This window comes from Poecile atricapillus, chromosome Z (genome assembly GCF_030490865.1).
Source record: "Poecile atricapillus isolate bPoeAtr1 chromosome Z, bPoeAtr1.hap1, whole genome shotgun sequence".
In the NCBI taxonomy this organism is placed as follows: domain Eukaryota; kingdom Metazoa; phylum Chordata; class Aves; order Passeriformes; family Paridae; genus Poecile; species Poecile atricapillus.
The window spans coordinates 113,603,576-113,623,597 of NC_081289.1; the positions used below are offsets into that span (position 1 = coordinate 113,603,576).

Genomic DNA, 20,022 nt, shown 5'->3' on the forward strand with positions numbered 1-20,022 from the left:
TTAAGAAGGGATAGCTTTAGCAAAGAGCTATCACAATTGTCAGTCAATGCTTGCAGAGACCTGCACTCAGTGATCAGGGACAGTTCTCTGGGTGAAGCAGTTGCTGCATCAAGAAAGGTAGCAGTGGGAGGCTGCAGCCATGCAGCCCTCTCTGGACCCGTGCTGTGGAGATGGCCAGGCTGGGTTTCTGACATTCTGGGAAACCTAAACCTTGCTTAAATTAACAAAACAACTACCCGAATTAGCTAGTACACAGGCCTGAGTCAACCTTACTCTGTGTTTCAGTTAAACCCTTTTTCTTAAGGACTTGGCTAAACTGTAGAAATACTGTGCTTTCAGCTGTGACTCACTTTATCCTACTGTATTTCTTTGCTATTTGTGCTACAGAACTTTCCTGTTTGTGCAACATTCTATAACGGAACAGTCTTTAATGTCGGTAAAACATTTTTGAAAAGACATAGAAAGGAAAATGGGGAAAAACATAAAACTTTGCTATATATAACAAACCGGAGATGCCAAGTAGTCATGAGGCAGACACTTTTTCCTCTCCACTGAACCCCTCTAACACAGGCTTCATTCTTCTACTTTTTAAATTTTATTTCAAAATTCAAAACATGAGACGGCAAAATCTAAGAAAGCCATAAGGGAAATGGGACCCACATAAGATAAGGTGTCAGGATATTCAGCTCTTTTTATCTCACAATAGGGAGTGTTTTTGTTTAGACTTTAAAACTCTTTTAGACCATAGTTAGGGAAATCTTAAAATGAGCTAAAGACACTTTACAAAAGGTTTTCAGTCTCAGAGAAAAGAAGTGCTTAGTATTTTTTTAATTTCTCCCAGCAAAAAGATCCTCACCCAAGGCAGGAGAAACACTGAGAAGCACATTCTGCCTGAGTAATACTCCTTAAAGCACTGTGCTTCCCGGAAGGCAAGTAATCCAGCTTGAGTGTAATGGTCTTGGTGAATAAAAGCCCAAAGCTCCTATTCACTTCAATGGAGTCAGGATTTCCCACAAGAGGCATCTCACCTTAATGCACGTTTTTTAGTCCTACCTCCAAAGCACCAACATTACAGTCCTTTCTGGTGTCTCCACTTTTGCAGGTTTAGGCCAAATAGTTTATAACTGGTCATATCTGCTCATAAACAGCTGATCAAATTGACAACACACTTACCTTTTCTGTGTTATTTGTCCTCATGGAAGACATAGGTATTCCTGGCAAATGTGTGCATTTTGGGGTCTGTCTTATCAACCCACTTTATACTTCCTACAAAATCAGCAGGAAAACTCAGAATGAAAACCATGCAGCAGAAAAGATCATGTCTTGCAGTTCCCCTGAGCTGCGGGAAAAGATCCTTCTGAAGGTGATTGCTGGTTTACATGGCACAGACCTTTGAAGTACACTCAATCTGGAATCAATTCAGGAATTTACAGATATGGGTTATCAGACCTTGTTTATTCACAATGATGAGAGGAGTTTAATTAATACCACACATATTGGTCAATTCTTTGCTTTTAAACCTTACCTTTTGCCCATCAGCCAATCAATATGTATTTTAATCTTCTTCCCTTTTCAGACATGGTTTTAACATCTCACAGAACAGAGTAGCAGACTTCACAATCATTAATTGCTATTACCAGCTCTTTCATTTTCTGATCATCAGCAGTTTCTATAAAATCCACTTTCATTCATGTGTTATATTACCCATTCTTATTCACCACTTGTAGAAGTATTCTTCTTTAAAAATGCAGAGGTTCTATTAACCAGGATTGCAAAATAGTTCTTTCCCACAATTTACTTTATATTCTCAGATTTTCTTATTTACAATTTACTTTACATGAAAATACAGTAAGAATAAACTTCAGTTGTAGATACAACTATAGATACAACTAGATATATATATCTACAAAACCTGAAATGTGAATGAGGGAAATATAGTAATTTTCCCTGATACAAATACAATTAAGATGTTTATTTTGGGATCTAGTCTAACATTTTAACCTGAGTAATTCTACGAGACAATTAAGCCTATGAAAATGAAAACGTTTAAAGCTCTGTCAGTCATACCTACTAAAAAGTAGACATATTTTTGCTGATCTTTGGTCACATGCAGCACACAGAAGCAGTTGATATGGCTTCATATTTGTCTCCCTCTGTTAGTCAACAAAATCCATAGCTACAGCCACTTTCACTGGCCTCTCATTTTAATTTTTTTCATGCAACTGAACTCAAACAGAACAGAAATGGGCCACAGGTGGGAGCAAAGTCAAGTGACCCAGGAAGAGAATGGTAACTGCTGTCCAGTTGTGCAGTGATGGACTTAGAAAAGCCAAAACTCATTTGGAGTTGAATCTGGCAGGGAATGTGAAGGACAACAGGAAAGTATTCTACAACTATAAGAAAAGCAAAAGCAAAATGTGATCCCAGTGCTGAACGGAACAGGGAAACTGGTGTCAACTGACATAGAGAACGATGAGGTACTTGATGCCTTCTTCATCTCAGTCCTTGCCAATAAAATCTGCTGTTAGGAATCCTAGGCCACTGAGACCAGAGAGATTTGGAGCAAGGAAGACAGACTTAGTGAAGATGGGCTGGACTAGGGAGCACATAAGCACCTTACAGATAAGCTCAAAAGTGCTGAGGAAGCTCTGATGTCACTGTGAGGCCACTTTCAGTTGTCTTTGAATGGTCATGATGACCAGTCAAACAAGAGATTCCCAAGGACTGAAACAGAGAAATGCCACTACAAGAACAGAAAAAAAATAAAAAATAAAAAAATTGGAGAAAAGGTCCTTTAGCATCACCTCAGTCTCTAGGACAGCAATGAACAACTGCTCTTAGAAACTGTTTCCAGGCCTTCTAGAATTTGGCAACTAGCTTAGGACTACAGTCCAGATTTCAGTCTAAATTCAACCCAAGTAGCTCTACATACCTCATATTCATGTCCTTAAGCTTCATATCTTCCTGAAGTCCTCAGATTTTTCTATAAAAATTATAGGATCTAAATTGGATATGCATTAGACTGGTTTAATGGAAAAGATGACTAGTGCTTGTTCAAAGAAATAAGTTTGCATTTGACTAGCTCACATGGTGAACTGTAACTGCTCTGTGAACTTTCTAAGAGGTTCTTGTAGACTCAGACAGAGGTAGAAACCATTTCAGTTATTAAAAGAAACCAAGTCTTTTTGTGCAGCAGCAGAAAAGAGGAAGCTCCTCCCTTTCGAATTATAAATCTTTATAGTGCAATTCTTTATGGCTAGGAAGAGAACTTCAGACACTTTTCAAATAACCCCAGCTGTTTAATCTGTACCCTTTTGGAAGTCAAGCTGTGTGTGTACGTGAGACAGAAACATTTTTGCTGAAATAGGAAGAATGATATGGCTCTCCTCAACCCACTGTAAAACTACCTGATTCTTACTGTGGAAGCAATGTACATTTCCTTTGCAGAGAATGGCATTATATGGCTTGTGAATCTTCATCCTTTTGTAATCTAGTTAGAACCTGTGATCCCAGGAAAACACAGCAGGCAAATGGATACTACATCCATTAACAAAGATATTAAGTTTTACGTAAGTGGAAAAGCAACAGGGTCCAAGTTTAGCTTACAGAAAAATAAACCTGAGCCATTCATACAAGATCCTCTTTATCACTCCCTTTTAAATTTACTATTAATCCAGAGTTAGTTCAGTCAGGCTGTCTTCTGCTAGGTTTTAAGAAATTTTTTTTAAATTCTAGCAAATCAAATATCTCAGTAGATATTGGATAGGTATCTACTAGATAGTAGATAACCAACATTCCTTGGTTTCTCTACCATTTCCTGTGCAGTGCTTAGCCACTCATAGAGTCACAAAAGTGCAACATAAACAAGTATTCCACAAATACTTAATGAAAACTTTTGATGTAGTTACAGTTGAAAAGGTGTTTCACACTGGAGGAAATTTGCATTTTCAATAAATTAACACGCATTCAAAGGCTGCAGTGATGCCTTAAGTTTTAGCTTTCGTATTTCCCAGGTACATTCTGCGTTAGTATGTAACTTTGAACTTCATAAAGCGTTAGCAAGTTCTCTTCACAGCTTAGACAAAGAATCCTTTTCCAGTCCTTTGCAACCAAGGACACTGTTGCAGCTTCAGGCTCAAGAAGTACAAACAACAGCAAATTGAGGAGAGCAACCTGGGAGGATGGGACTTCATAACCTGAAGCTATAACTGGACAATTAACCCAAATAGGTAAATGCACCAAAACTAACAAAAGTGTGAAAACTCGTGACCAGTCATTTATCTTGCATCCATCTTGGGTACTCTCAGCCAGGCTCTTGTACTACCCAAGGTATCCTTCGAAGGCTTCTAATAAACATCTATTATTCCTTTAAATCTATCCAGCCTCTGTTCCAGGTTGCCTCTTTAGGCATCTGCAGGACATGAATATAGTAGACATAACAATGAGCAGCTGTTGCAGATGGATAACAATAGATAGATTTTTCATCTGAGAATGAAAACATTTTTTTATGGTACTGGAGTAAAATTGGTAGAAATTTAGTCTTAATGACAATTTACAGTAAGACTCCTGGACAAAGGGATTCTATCTCAACCGGTAAACTGGGAGGGTTTTTGTTTGTTTCTTTTTTGTTGGGTTGTTGTGTCATGGAGTTACTTTACCTTTAAGGAAAGTTGGAGTTGCTGGGGACTGCCTGGAGTCTTTTCTCCTGACCAATTATCGGTCATTGCTGAGAATTGACAGCAGTTTTAGCCATTGAAAAGTGGGATCAACTTGTGAACCCCACCTTAAAGTAAAAAGCCAGAACTCTCTTGTTCTCTTTGTTTCTTGGCTGTGAAAGGTAGCAGACCTCCGGCTGGCCGCCGGTTCCCTGCCCAGGCCATGCGGCCGGGTGGGGGCTGGGCTGGGCCTGCCGTTCTCCCGGCCGGGAGATGGGGCCTGCGGGGCTTGCCCCGAGCCAAGCCGGGCCAGGCCGGTTCCTGGCTTGGCTGCAGGTTTTGCTGTGATGGAATTTACCAGAAAACTGTCGAGTAAAGAAGGAGAGGAGCTCTGGGCCTGCGGCAAGCAGAGACGGTGACCACACTCTCCAGAGCAGCTATGAGGAACTTTCCATCGCAAACAGCTCCAGCTCCTGTTCAGCAGAGATCACCGAACCAGCTACAAAAGCTTGGGCAAGATTTTAACTCTTTCTTATCCAGATGAAACTTGCGGATTAATCTTTTTATCCAGAGAGAGAAAAGGAGAGTGATCAACATGAAAAGAGACTGGTCGTGGTTTTGAACCAGTAATTAACAAAAAGGGGGAAAAAAAATAATTATTTATTTCTTGCTGTGAGATATGGATTAAAATAAGAGCAAACTAGGCATAAAACTTAAAAGGAATAAAAAAAGTTTATTGACAAACTACAAAAATAAGAACACCAGAATAAACTTCTAGAAAAACCTTTTCATTTCTCACTGCCCATCATTCTTTTGTTCACATGACAACAGAGACACAAACTTTAGAATTTTATGGTTTAAACAATCTCAATTCTTTCTACAGTCTTTTCATCAGTTTCTGTAAAGAAACAGAAGTTCCTTTCTGTTAATTTATGGAGTTTCTCACAAGAAAACTATTTTTGTTATAGTTTTCCGTTTCCTTGATATCAGCTGCCCAGAGCTGCTGTTATCAAAGCCCACTCCTCCCATTCCACATCACTCTGAAATGTGTTATGGGTCATGATGTTTAGGGATAGTATTTTTAAGGATAAGTTAGTTAAAGGCAAACAGTATTCTTCATCTGTTTTTGTGAGCTTCACTAGAAAACAGTTTTCTCATTGCCTCTCAAGGCTTCAAATCTCCCAGCACTTCACTACACCACAATTACTCTACTTTTTACTCAAATTTACACTTTGAACACTCTATTCCTCCCCATACTCTATCATGAATTAAAGGAGTTTTTTTCAGGACTTCATTGTCCATCTCCATAGTTTTAACAGAAAGATATTTCAGCTTAATTAAAGCATCTTCTTAATTCTCTACCTTTCTTGAAGTTTCTTTTCTTTCTTGCCACTAGTAGTTTATAAAGTCTCTTTTCATGTTGATCACTCTCTTTTTCTCTCTCTGGATAAAAAGATTAATCCGCAAGTCTCATCTGGATAAGAGTTAAAATCTTGCCCAAGCTTTTGTAGCTGGTTCGGTGATCTCTGCTGAACAGGAGCTGGAGCCATCTGCGATGAAAAGTTCCTCATAGCTGCTCTGGAGAGCATAGTCACCGTCTCTGCTTGCAGCAGGCTTAGAGCTCTTCTCTTTCTTTACTCGGCAGTTTTCTGGTAAATTCCATCACGGCAAAACCTGCAGCCAAGCCAGGAACCGGCCTGGCCTAGCTTGGCTCGGAGCAAGCTCCCGCAGGCCCCACCTCCCGGCCGGGAGACGGGAGACGCGGCAGGCCCAGCCCGGCCCCTGCCCGGCCACGTGGCCGGGCAGAGCGAGAGGCCGAAGCTCTGCTACCTTTCACAGCCAGAAAACAAAGAGAGCCACAGACTTCTGGTTGTACACTTTAAGGTGGGGTTCACAAGTTGATTCTACTTTTCAATGGCTAAAACTGCTGTCAATTCTCAGCAATGACCGATAATTGGTCAGGAGAAAAGACTCCCGGCAGCCCCCAGCAACTTTAACCTTCTTAAAGGTAAAGCAACCCCATGACAAGACTTTATAAACTACTAGTGGCAAGAAAGAAAAGAAGCTTCAAGGAAGGTAAAGAATTAAGAAGATGCTTTAATTAAGCTGAAATATCTTTCTGTTAAAACTATGGGGATGGACAATGAAGTCCTGAAAAGAACTCCTTTAATTCATGATGGAGTATGCAGAGGAATAGAGTGTTCAAAGTGTAAATTTGAATAAAAAGTAGAGTAATTATGGTATAGTGAAGTACTGGGAGATTTGAAGCCTTGAGAGGCAATGAGAAAACTGTTTTCTAGTGAAGCTCACAGAAACAGATGAAGAATACTGTTTGCCTTTGAATAACTTATCCTTAAAAATGCTATCCCTAAACATCATGACCCATAACACATTTCAGAGTGATGTGGAATGGGAGGAGTGGGCTTTGATAACAGCAGCTCTGGGCAGCTGATATCAGAGAAACAGAAAACTATAACAAAAAATAGTTTTCTTGTGAGAAACTCCATAAATTAACAGAAAGGAACTTCTGTTTCTCTACAGAGACTGATGAAAAGACTGTAGAAAGAATTGGAACTGTTTAAACCATCAAAGTTCTAAAGTTTGTGTCTCTGTTGTCATGTGAACAAAAGAATGGTGGGCAGTAAGAAATGAAAAGGTTTTTTCTGGAAGTTTATTCTGGTGTTCTTATTATTGTAGTTTGTCAATAAACTTTTTTTATTCCTTTTAAGTTTTACGCCTGTTTTGCTCTTGTTTTAATCCATATCTCACAACAAGAAATAAGTAATTTTTTTTCTTTTTTCCCTTTTGTTAATTACTGGTTTAAAACCACGACATGTTGTCATTGTCATTTGGGGTTTTTTGTTTGTTGGTTTGTTTTGGTTTTACATGTAGCAGCTGACATGAAAGATACAGTTTTTTTCTCTTTGTCTTATAGAGAGACACAGCAGCATTTGGTGTCCAAATCCTAATTTATTGATAAAATCACAGAAGCCTCTTCTTTAGAAATAATCAGAACCTGAACAAGGTTACAGATGTCCTCTGAACCTAATCTGAGATCCATAGGTTTTCTTTACTTTCTGATCCTTCACAATTAAAACTGCTTCTAGATATTCTCTCCTGTTATAAATGATTTTCCTAAATTACAGTGTCCATTGGGAAGATATTAAGATAATTCTTCTAATTGGACAGTTTTACATACCTTCCTCTTGGAGCTTTTTGGCCAAAGCTCTGCTTTGTAGTTAACATATGATTATATTTGGCTCATTCCTTTAAAAAGGGGTTTGTTTACAATGCCAAACAATAAATTCATCACACTTTGCTGTTAATTTTTGAGTTTTCCTTTTTTTCTTGATAACAATTTAAAACATTATTCCTTGATTGAGGCTCAAGAGTTAACCAAGCAACAGCTGGTTCTATCTGACTGCTACAAGTCCTTCTGGGAAAAATTAGTTAAGGGCAAAGGCACACAATATGTGCACATACACTACAAACTGCTAAAAAATACATTAAATAAAACATAGCATTAACATGTCAAAAAAGCCAACACCCAACTCAAATGTTCATATACAAATGCACAGCATGGATAATTAAGACTTTGAACTTCAGGAAGTTTCCACAAGTCTCTTTATGGTTTTACACCTCTGTATTGTTCAGCATAGTTGTGAATTTCTAGAAGCTAGAAAGATCTACTTTTTGCCCTTGAGCCAGTGGTAGAGAGAATAAAGTCCCCACAGGTCAGTACTCTATAGGTCCTGCCTGCTGAACTATACAGGTCTTCGTAGTATACAACAGACTTAGTGCAGATCTTGGAAGAAGACATAGATCTGCAAATGTCACCAGTCATTCTGATGTGAAGCAGTTTATCTGCTTCCAGATATTTTCGTAATACCTTAGACATGAGGAGAAAACTAAATATATTTAGCTAGCCTTAAATGAGCTTAAATGCTGGTACTAAAAAGCTGACTATTACGACTTTCCACAAAATCACTCTCTGTGATTGTTTCTATCACACAAGATGCAAAGACTTTGTTATTCCCTTAAGAGGCCAAGTGTGATGTACCAATGCCACCTAATAAGATAGTGTAAGGACCAGGAAGTTCCCCAAATGGATCAGAAGTTTCACACAAGCTAGGTCGATTTGCAGTTGCAAGCTTCAACCAGGCTAGCTGATATCAACTTGGAAAATTAAAATGGCTTGAAAAAAACATTTTCATATGTCATATGCAAACTCATTTCCAAGGCAGAATTCTAATGACTTTCAGAAACCACCCTGCAGCCATGAGAAAAATCATGTAAAGCTCAGAGTCCAAAAGTGTAACGAAGTCCTACAGGACTAGACAAACAGCATGCAGACTTCTTCAGCCAAAATGAAGTATAAAGTAGGTGTCCATATGACAGCAGTTACTTTGGAATTCCATCATGCAAAAGCACAACACCAAATATATCCTACCCAGTGCACACACAAGTTCTTGGAAACTCAGTAGTGTTTGTTCCTTCCTGTATTCCTCTTCAAAATCTTTTGAGTTCACAATTTGCATTATTTTTTACATCTCAATTGTGAAGGCAGCATCTATTCCCTCTTGGGGGTTTTAAGCTGGCAAGAAGAGTTAACACTAAGAAATATTTAGAGAAATAACATGAACTTATTTTTTCCAAACTTACACAAAGTCAAGATGAATAGCCATTGGTGTATTCTAAGGCCAGATTACAAAAGCTGTTGGAGGCACTTCTATAACAAAACTCGAGTTTGTACTTTTCAAGGTACATTTACTAACTTGTGTGACACACACCCAACAGAAAAAAAACTTCAGATTAATTTATTTGTCTAAAGACTCAATAATTAAGTCTCACCAGTTCTCTCAAGAGGCACTCTGAAAACATACAACAGAAGCAAGCCTAGTTCATGTTTCCTGTCAGTGTATAATGGATATTGTCACCATTTAGACAGTACAGGATTCCTATGCCAGCAGAGGATGACTATTCTGTCTTGCACACTGGATTTTCTATAGCAGTATTATATGTCAGTATATACTTTGCTGAAGAGAACTTTCTGTCAACAATCAGTGTTTCATTGGCATTAATGTGCAGTAAAAGACAACGAAGCATGACTCAATTAAACCGCCAAATACTGCATTTAAATAACATTAACCCCTGACATTTTAAAAGAACAGTGCAGGATTTTAGCTGCATGACTCTTGTTAAGGTCAGTGCTTTAATAATACAGCTTCCCACCCCAAATGTCTGACATAATTTGTTTCAGTACGCCAATTCAGAATGAAGCCTGAAACCAGGATTTATCTGCTACTGCAAACATTACAACCAGGACTTCTCCCATGCTATTGTTTGTGGGAACTAATTTTATTAACCTTCACATGGTGTTGAGGTAGGAAAGAATTTAATATTTAATTCACAATTCTCTTGCTTTTGTTTTGATAATTACCATGTGGACTGAGGTTTACAAATTATTTTCAAAAGCTTTTTAGTCAGCAAAAACCTCAAATGCTATATATGAATGTCACAGGATGGAGTGTAGCTTTGGGTTCCTCCCCATATGTGCCAGTAGAATCACATGCATTAGAAGGACTTTATGTATGAAGTTCTGATGGCAAGTCAACACACCATACACTGAAAGATACTGAAACTCTCACCTGATTCATACAAAAGTTGCCCCATTTATTTTGTTATGCATGTATGCCAGATTTTTAAGCCTAGCAGCATTTTTCCTGTAACATGTAGAAGGTAAATGCCTTTCTAAAATACTGCTCAAAAGTAGAGCATCTACGATGCTTCTTTCCACAACTTTTAGGACCAATCCCTTAGTGTGGACTAAACTATTCAGATATCTACAAGTCAGCAGTTAGTGGGGCTGCTATGTGGGTTAGCTGTAATCACACAAAAAGTAATGTATTTTAACATAATTAGCATTGCTTTATTTTATAACAATTTCCCTGTTACCATCATGCAGTCGAAGATTTAAAAATTTGTTTACCAAGAAAAAGAAAGGACACTTATACAATAATGGTGACAATACTTGTGCTTAAAATCTAATCTTTAAATCTAACATTTTCTATTTTTTAATTACTGACTTTCATGGAATTAGCTGAAACTAAGTCCAACCACTTACAAAGCTTTAATTGGGCACAGTAGAGCCATGAGAAGGCAATCTGGTATTCAGTAATAATTATTAGTACTATTAGCTTATAAAGAGACAGGAAGCATGGTACATAAAGAACTGAAGAAAAATTATTCAGTGGATCTCCCTACCTCCTGCTGAGCATTCCTTGGAAACAATTTAGTTTTCAGATACTTCCTCATAATTTGCTTTGTCCTTGTTCAATTTTATTCATCAGTCACTGGACACCAGAAATAGCATACAAAGATTCAGTTTCATATGCATTGCTGAATGGTTGGCTTGTAAAGCCAGTAAATTGTAAAGCTTGTAAATTGTATTAAACTGCAATACATAAAATTATATAAATTGCCCAAAATTCCTACATGATGCTCCCCGTGACACCGATGAGATCCATGCTAGCACGATAAAGAGCATGTCACCTTCCATCTCCCATTGAAGGACAATTTACAGATACCTAATTGAAAGTCACATCTAAGTCTGTAAAATTGAAGTCACAGTAGAGTCAGAGTACCTGTAGGAAAATGCAATTTTTCCAGTTTAAACTTTGTACATAAAGATGTTTAAATAATTTATGCAAAAATCACTGTAGGTTCCACTGCTTTAGTTGAATACTCAGCAAAGAGGAAAGAAGACACACACTTTCTGAGTAAATACTGAGGTATATTTTTGGGTCACTTGGAGAGTATGATGCAAAATGATTGTCCACAAATAATCAGATTACAAAGACCAAAGTGAAGTCAAGTTACTAAATCTAATAATTTCATACTGGGCAAGATTAAAAGAAAGGAAAGGATGTCCTAATAGATTTCTTTGTTAGTTTGGATTTCAAGGCCAAGCAACAACAGAATGGAGAGAGAAATGCTGAGTAAGCTTGGTGTTCCATCACCAGCAGTAGGAGAGGTGCTTTTCACATATAGATTTCATCCAAACTCTGAAGCTGACAGGGGCTTTTTGGGGTCTATTCACTGGAGAATAATCAAAGAACTACAAAAAACATCAGGAGAAAAATGCTACTAAAGCGATTTTGTATATCAGAAGAGATTTTAAATATTTTTTAGGAGCTTAGTTATAGCACATGCACATTTATCTTCAATTTAAAGCATTGGAAAACTTTTCAAGTACAGAATGACAGCAGAATGATCAGATTCTCTTGTAAGTGATCAAATGATCAGTCTGACCTAATTGACAGAGGTTATATAAAATATTGCCTTTCACTTAATCCAGGGCTTTAGCAGTGTTTGGAAACTTTACAAAATAAAATGTCCCAGTTATTGAGTAAGGAATTATGGACTAGATACATGGACAGTAAGTCAGCTGCGAAACTGCTTGAACTGGTGAGCTCAAAGGACGGTGATCAATGGCACAAAGTCCACCTGCAGGCCAGTCACTGGTGGTATATCCCAGGGGTCAATACAGGGACCAATACAGACTCATTGTTAATGGCCTGGATGATGGGATCCAGTGCAAAATCCGCAAATTTGCAGATACTAAGCTGGGAGACGTGATTGACAGATCAGAAAGATTTGCTGCCATCCAGAGAGACTGTCTTGACAGACTGGAGAAGGGCTGATAGGACCTTGATGAAATTCAAGGAGAGAGAAGAAAGGCTGCTCTGCCTGGGGAGAATTACCTCTGGCACCAGGACAGGATGGAGACCCAAGACTAACTGAGGACCAAGTGCCGGAGGAGCAGTTTGGCAGAAGAGTACCTGGAGGTTCTTTGTCTTCCTGTTTATAATGAGGCAGAAATGTACCCCAGCAGTAAAACAGGCCAACAGCCCCTTTGGGCTGCATCAGGAAGACAGCTGCCAGCAAGTCAAGGGAGGCAATCTTTCCCCTCTGTCCAGCATTGGTGACTCTGTATCTGGAGTAATGGCTCCAGTCCAGAGCTCCCTAGTACATGAGAGATATAGGAGCAAGTCCAGTGAAGGACCAAAAAGATAACTAATACAATGACTAATAATCTCATATCATTATGAGCATAATCTCATAAGAGAAGAGGGTGAGAGAGCAGTAATTTTTTTAGCTTGTAGAAGAGGAGGCTCAGGGAGATCTTACCAAATTGTGTAAATACCTGTAAAGTAAAGAATATGGAGCCACACTATCTTCCGTGTGCTGCCTAGTGACAGGACAAAAAGCAATGCTCAGCAAACTGTTGTAGCTGACTATATTCTAAGCAGCTGGAATAGACGATCTTCAGAGCCTTCAAACCTCAACTCCTTTAGTTTAACTTGGTAAAGGCATTCAAGATCTTTTACAATGGAGGATACTCCCATAAATGTCTACCCAACTTGACAGGCACTGAATTCTGCTCAATCTGTAAACAGCTGTGGGAGATGGGAGCCAAAAAAACCCATCTGTACTACTAGTCTAGTAAGAGTTGCTTAAAATATGTGGAGTGATAAGATAGTCAGTGCAAAAATCAAAATCTTATATATATACATGTGACACAGGCACAAACACAACTTGTAGTAACAGCTATAAAACCTCCTGCAGTGAATAATGTATTACACAGTCTCTTTTCAGAGATGGGTTTCTTGGTGGGTAAATAAATTAATATTAATTTTGAGACTGACCAGAAAGCAAATCATTTGTTGCACCACATTCAAAAACCATGGAGACTATTTTAACCCCACTGAATATGGTGTTCCTTCTAAGGAAACTAGCTGTTCTCCTGGTGGAGTGCTGAGATGAAGCTGAGATTATACAAGTGGAACTAGTTCTCTTCAAGTTCCAGGCCCTAAAAATGAAAATCTTCAAAAGTAAGGATCAAGGTCTCAAGCTCTGTAATTTTCAAAGCAAGGCAGAGCAGATGGTACGAAACATGATGCTCTTCTGAGAGCTACTGTTACTGTAGGTCTTGCCACATTCTGCACAAGCATGAGTTTTATTGGGTCCCCAAAAGATAGGGAAAAACATGCTTTGGTAAGCTACAAACTACATTTGGAAACTACTAACAGGGGATCTTCTATATATTTGGAATGTATCTCAAATTTCATTTTATCAAATGCAAGGAAAAGCAACTCAGGAGTATCACATGAAAAATAATCCAGTTTACTCTCAGCTTCTTTACAATGTAAGAGGAGATTTTGTTTACAAATGGGACATCTGGCAGCCAAATAAAAGATATTTCAAAGTCCCTTCTAAGTGGATAGCTTTAAGAAAAATAGAATGTAATTCACAGTTAGTCAATATTTAAATAGAGTGAATGAGGTAGATGTTCTCCTTCAATGAAAACTTACAAACCCGTTCTTATGAGAAAAGATAGCTTGTTAGGTCATTCGTATTAACTAAAGTCAGTTTGCCACTGTCATGGTCCCTGTGAAATCACATAAACCCATGCTTGGAGCTGTAACTGGAGGAGATACTCCTACTCTCAGTAAGATACGGATTTCAGAAAGAAATCATTTTTCTGTCTCTACATGCATAATACCACATAGACTGGCAATAATGGAAAAGGGACAAGTAATCAGAAAATCTTCCATCAGTTTGAGACCACATAGCAAAAAATAGGCACTTTCTTTCTCAAGCTATAGAGTATAAGGAGATTATACTTTAAAAAGTGTTTAAATGCATCTATACACAGTAGAGAGAAAAAAGATCAGTGAGATATATTTTTCATTCTTCATATTAATATAATAGATCTGTGACATTAAATTTGGAAAAGCAGAATACAGTACTTTTGATGCCTTTAAGAACAGCCAATGTCATGAAAGAGTGGAGCCAGGACACTTGGAGGAAAATGAAAACTTCTTTCTTCCGTATTCAAGACTGAATACATAAAGAAAAGGAACGCCCTTCCTCTGTAAGCTGACTCTTACATGTAAGAGCTCTTCTGGATTTATTGTTTGGCATTTCATGGCTCTGTGTTATTATACACATATACATGCACATAAAGGCTGTAAGCAACGGACTGCATAGTAGAGAATACCTGAAAATTCGAAGCTACCTTAGATTAAAGGTCTTCCAATGAAAATTTAAAGGCATATTAGGAGTGGCTTGGTCTGTTCAACCTGGAGAACAGAAGACTGAGGGAAGACCTCACTGCAGTTTATAAATTCCTCAAGAGGGAAAGAGGAGAGGAAGGCACACTGTAGTGACCAGTTGTAGGACACAAGAGAATGGCTTAAAGTTATGTCAGAGGAGGTTTAGGTTGGATATCAAGGAAAGGATTTTCACTCTGAGGGTGGTTGGGCACTCAAACAGGCTCCCTTGGGAAGCAGTCACAGCACCAGCTTAAGAGAGTTCAAGAAGTATTTGGACAGTGCTCTCAGGCACATTGTGTGATTCATGGGATTGTCCTGTGCAGGGCTAAGATTTGGACTTGATGATCACTGTGAGTCTCTTCCAACTCAGGATATTCCAGGACTCTAGACTACCTGAAAACAAGGGTAGTTGGAAGATTTGTTCATTTTAAGTGCTACATCATTTATGCAAATACTCTTTTCCATCCAAAATGGAATTTCAGTTATGAAGCTTTAAAATCAAATCCTACATTTGACATATTAGAAGAAATTACAAATTCCATAATGCATAATATTATTTTTCTAATGTATCACTGGCCCATACTGAGAAACAATCTATTATATAGATTTTGCATTCAATTGTTTTGTCAAAAACTACACAGCACATCAAAAGTTAATAGCACTAGGGAGTTCTGTGATTAATATGAAAACAAATGGCATATTAAAAAATTTCTTTTGTTCTTCATTCACAATGATGAAAATGCTAAGATTTAACCTTTAAGGGTTAAAGAGTTTAATCAATGTCAATGTCTGATCTTCTGAAGGCGATAAAGAACAGTCTGTCTAGCGATACCCAACAGAACATCACTTTGTCAAGCCACAAAGCACCCAAAAGCTTGTCAAGTAAGTTACCAGAAACCTCTTTGTGGTTAGAACTCAGCTCCTTCCTGCTTGACCTATTATTTGATATTTGACCACTTGGTTGCAAGACACTTGCTCTTTCCAGCTGAAATGTCACTGGGGCATCTTGTCAGCTCCCCGACATCTCGGCCTGACATACAATTTTACTTTTGTGTGCTACAAGGCAGAAAATGCAGGGCAATGGCCTTGCTTTAAATTCTGTCAGCATCAAAGATGGGCGTCACTCTTGGGTCCTACCAACAGCAACAAAAAAGGAGTCTATTTGAAGGTCAAAACAGCCATTACTTTTTAGTCTTTCAGTTTAAACTAAATACATTACCTGCAACGCTGGTTTGGGAACTGTCCTTATAAAGTATATAAACATATCATCAGAAATCCTCCCTCCACAATTGTTCTTCTTTCTTATGAAATGCAGACTTGATAAAAGGGTGAGTTTTCAGCGCCTGCAGGGACCAGATTCAGTGGTTAACTTAACTTGTTCAAATAGGCAAGTGGTATCATGTAGCTTTACAAGGAGCAACCTGACCTTCTCACATTGACCAGCAGTGACATTATTGTGCAGGAAGAGAAGCAGTCACATCATTTCTGTTTTGCACAACCTGCTTAAAGTTTGCAACTAAATGCTTGTCTTCAGTTGAGCTGACAAGAGAAAAGAGGGGGCTCAGTGAACCATGGCAGGGCTGCCATGAAATGACAGGAATCATTGGCATACATTTCAAATAGCTCTCTCAATCCTATTAAAGTATTGCAGTCCTGCTTTAAAATAGACAAGTATGAAACAACTTTGATAGATAGAGACTAAAATGGCTTATTGATTTTTTTTTTTAAGACTGAGGAAAATTACCCAAAATGTGTCATTCTTTAACATTTAAAAATATACTACATAAAAAATGAACAACTGCAATAAATAAAAGTTTAAAGAAATAACTGCTTCAGTGTGCAAAACTGACAAGTGCAGAAATGTGAACATACAAATGCACATTTTCATAAAACCATAAAATTAATGTAAAAAAAATACAAATATTGAACTACAATTCAAAGATAACAAAAAAAATACACTTTAATTGCATCATTTTACATTAATATAATTTTTTCCTTCTTGAAGATTATTGATACTAAGAATTTGAAAATCCATTTTCCATTGTTCTTCTGGGATTGGATGTGACATCCAGGTTGAAGAAACAGATCGAAGACAGAGAACTGTCTCTGTTTTGCATAACACTGTAGGATGTGTCAGGTTCAGCTCGCAATGCCAAAAAGTCTGAGATAGAACTCTGGTCAGGCTGAATTTCTAGCTTGGAGCCACGCTGATGTTTGAATTACCTCTTGTTTCCTGGAATGATAAATAAAGAGTAAAAAAACAAAGCAAAAAGAGAATCTACATTTACTGTTAAACTCCTTTCACAAAGGTATGTATATGAAGTATTTGCGAGTGCTTGCTTCTTCTTTTAAACACTTACTTTGATACCTGAGAACCAAAAGTCATATTTAATAAGAAGAAACAAAGGATATTTTCTCGGTTATTCTGCCAAGGAAGTATTAGAAAAAAATAATCTTCTGTATTTGAAGTGCTACAATACTTACAGAGAACTTTTACCCCCTCCTCATTACAATTACCAGATTTCTTTTTTATCAAATAAACCAACTTTTTCCACAATCTCCCTGTCACTGTTACTAAGAAATATATATAAGAAATGTATGCCATGCTAACCATGGAACGTATTTGCTAATTTTTAAATATATTTTATCATCAGTTGAAATCAAACACTTAATACTCTTCAAATACTAGCCTGTAAGAAAATGGCCAGAAAATATATACTGAATGTACGTTGATGGGAACATGATTCATATTTCAATGAGTTTCAACATTCAGTCAAACAGATCTAAAGGTTAGACTAGTTAAAATTCAACATTAAAGAATTTCCAGCACCAAAACATCAGGCATCATAGTTTGAAAGATAATGGATAATATCACTATATCAGTACTAATAATTCTCTAAAAAATGGCGAAGAAAGACATTCTGTATTCCCCTTAACAAATAAAAAAAAACTCAATGCCATGTTGCTCTTCTGCCCTTTACCAATACACTACGTGGTGTGAAAATAACAAAAATTTCATCAGGTCTTATAATACGTGAAAGCATCACATGCAAAGCATAATTATGGAATAGAAATTAACATACTGAATGACCATTACAGTATCTTTAGGGTTTAGAACACTCTGTCTTCGGGAGAGTGTAAATTTTAAGAAAGAGTATAAATGCATGTATAAACACACACACATTGAGGCATAACCCATATATACAGACACACAAACTCATACGTATCAGGAGACAGGTGAAGGGTGTGTGCATATTCATATTTCAACAAATCCAGTCTCAATTATATGTATAAAGACACATTCATGAAAGATTCCCCTTTGCTCTGTTATCACTGTTGAAGAAAAATCAGTTGTTGCCTCTAAGACCTACTTCAACAGTTCCCTTTGATATGGACTCTTTTGATTTCCTGATTCACCACAAGCTATATTGCAGCCACTGTAAACTACTAGGTTATGCTAGATCTTCATTAAGAACCCATACAGTAGCAAATTTAGATGACTGTTTCAAGTATGTACTTAAAATGAGGTAGTGCCCTGAGTTTTTCTAAATTATAGGTCTGATGAGGATCAGATAACCTGCAGGACTTGCAAGGAAGATTTGTAACACTCTAGTTTTTCAGCCCTTCTGGGCTCAACTCTCTACCAAATGAGAACCACTAAAAAGCCAATGCACAAATGTGATCACAGTGCACCAGCAGATCTGAAATGAGATCTCAGTGAAGGGTAATACATCAATTAACAGCCCGTTCTTTGTATGCTTAGTACACAAAATTGTCTCTAAAATAAGAAACATTCATTAAAACCATTACAACAGTAATACACAAACAACTTGTGATGTTCTAAAAAAACTTCCATGTGTAAAAAAAATTAAATCAATAAGCTGCAAGCTACAAGTGTGTTTCACTCTGGATAACAAATATTCAGGAAAATTTAAACACATAGGTTTGTACTGCTTTCAACAGCTCAATTAATCAGCATACCACAATGAATGAAAAATCTCATGCTATGATTACACTCACATATTACTCTTTTCCAAGTTGTAGTGAGGGTTTTTTTTAAAAAATATGGCATCAAAATCCCAGTAAAGAGATAAGAAATCATATTTCCTTTGAGAGTTGCAAAAAAAATGTACGAAACTTAATGATTGGCAGCAAGTCAATAGACTGTGTTACAGTAAAAGCTTCACTGTTGGGGGGGGGAAGGGAGCTCCGATTTAGTTATCTAGAGCCTGTGCTGTAGTTCTTACACAGAACAGAAGACTACTCATTGAACAGAAGGGAAATCAGATTTAATAGAGTAAGAGGCTCTTACTCCTAAGAACTATTTTGATCCAATATCTTTATATACCCTCATGATGAATAAAAAAACAGTACCCTATAGGCTGGAAGAAAAAATACTCAGAACTGTTATAATATTCATTTTCTGAACACATACCTTTACAGAGAAATTTCAAAGGCAGTTATAATTTCCCCAACAGACCTCTTTCATCATTATTGTATTTAGACACCTTTCTAAAACATGTTTTAAAATAGCAAACTCAAATGACTATGCCAAAGCTGGATGGTGATAATCCATCATATAAATATGCATTTAGGTAATTTTTAAAAGAGGAATTATTTATCTGAAATAAGGTGTCTGTTCACGTAAATCTTTAGCACAGCACTGTTATTTACCCTGTAAGCCGTACATGACTCCATCTGAACTGTTGCACTTCACCAGGACACATATGTCTAGCAAAAATATGCTTTCAAAATATTCATGGAACATAGTAATTGGTCATATCCTGTGCACAGTTTTCAAAGTTTGATCACTTAGGTTTACAAAATACGTTTTCTCAAAAACAAAATATGAAAAGTTAATCTATATTATGGAATAATTGCTTTCAAAACCTTAGTTAACTCAAGCAATTTTTTATTAGACGTGGAAAAGATTTCTAAACCAGTTCTTCTCTATGGTTGCCCTGTGACTAACCTACAGTCAAATTTAGGATCTAGTTTGAAGGTTGTCTCATGATATATGAGCTGTTTTACCACAGTTAAAATTCATTTATAGTGGGTTGTTTTATTATGATGATATTGTGATGGACTATTTTCATACCATCATTACTACACCCTAATGTTTTTATCACAATGTCAGCCTACTCAAAAGCATCATGTTGTGATCATTTTGCTTTTGTATATCCATATTTGTGAAAAAATGTGCACAGCTGAAGACTTGAAATTAGAAGACTATGCATGTGTTATGACAT

The 20,022-nt window shown here is 37.3% G+C and overlaps 1 protein-coding gene across 1 annotated transcript in view; it reads right to left on the bottom strand.

Moving 5' to 3' along the window:
• Positions 1–16,745: 16,745 nt before the first annotated feature.
• The window catches only part of CCDC171 (coiled-coil domain containing 171), a 155,518-nt gene continuing 152,241 nt past the window's right edge, over positions 16,746–20,022 (bottom strand). The window contains exon 26 of the mRNA XM_058827369.1: positions 16,746–17,006. Coding sequence (XP_058683352.1) covers positions 16,993–17,006 — 14 coding nt within the window. The 3' untranslated portion in view covers positions 16,746–16,992. The remainder of the gene's footprint in view (positions 17,007–20,022) is intronic.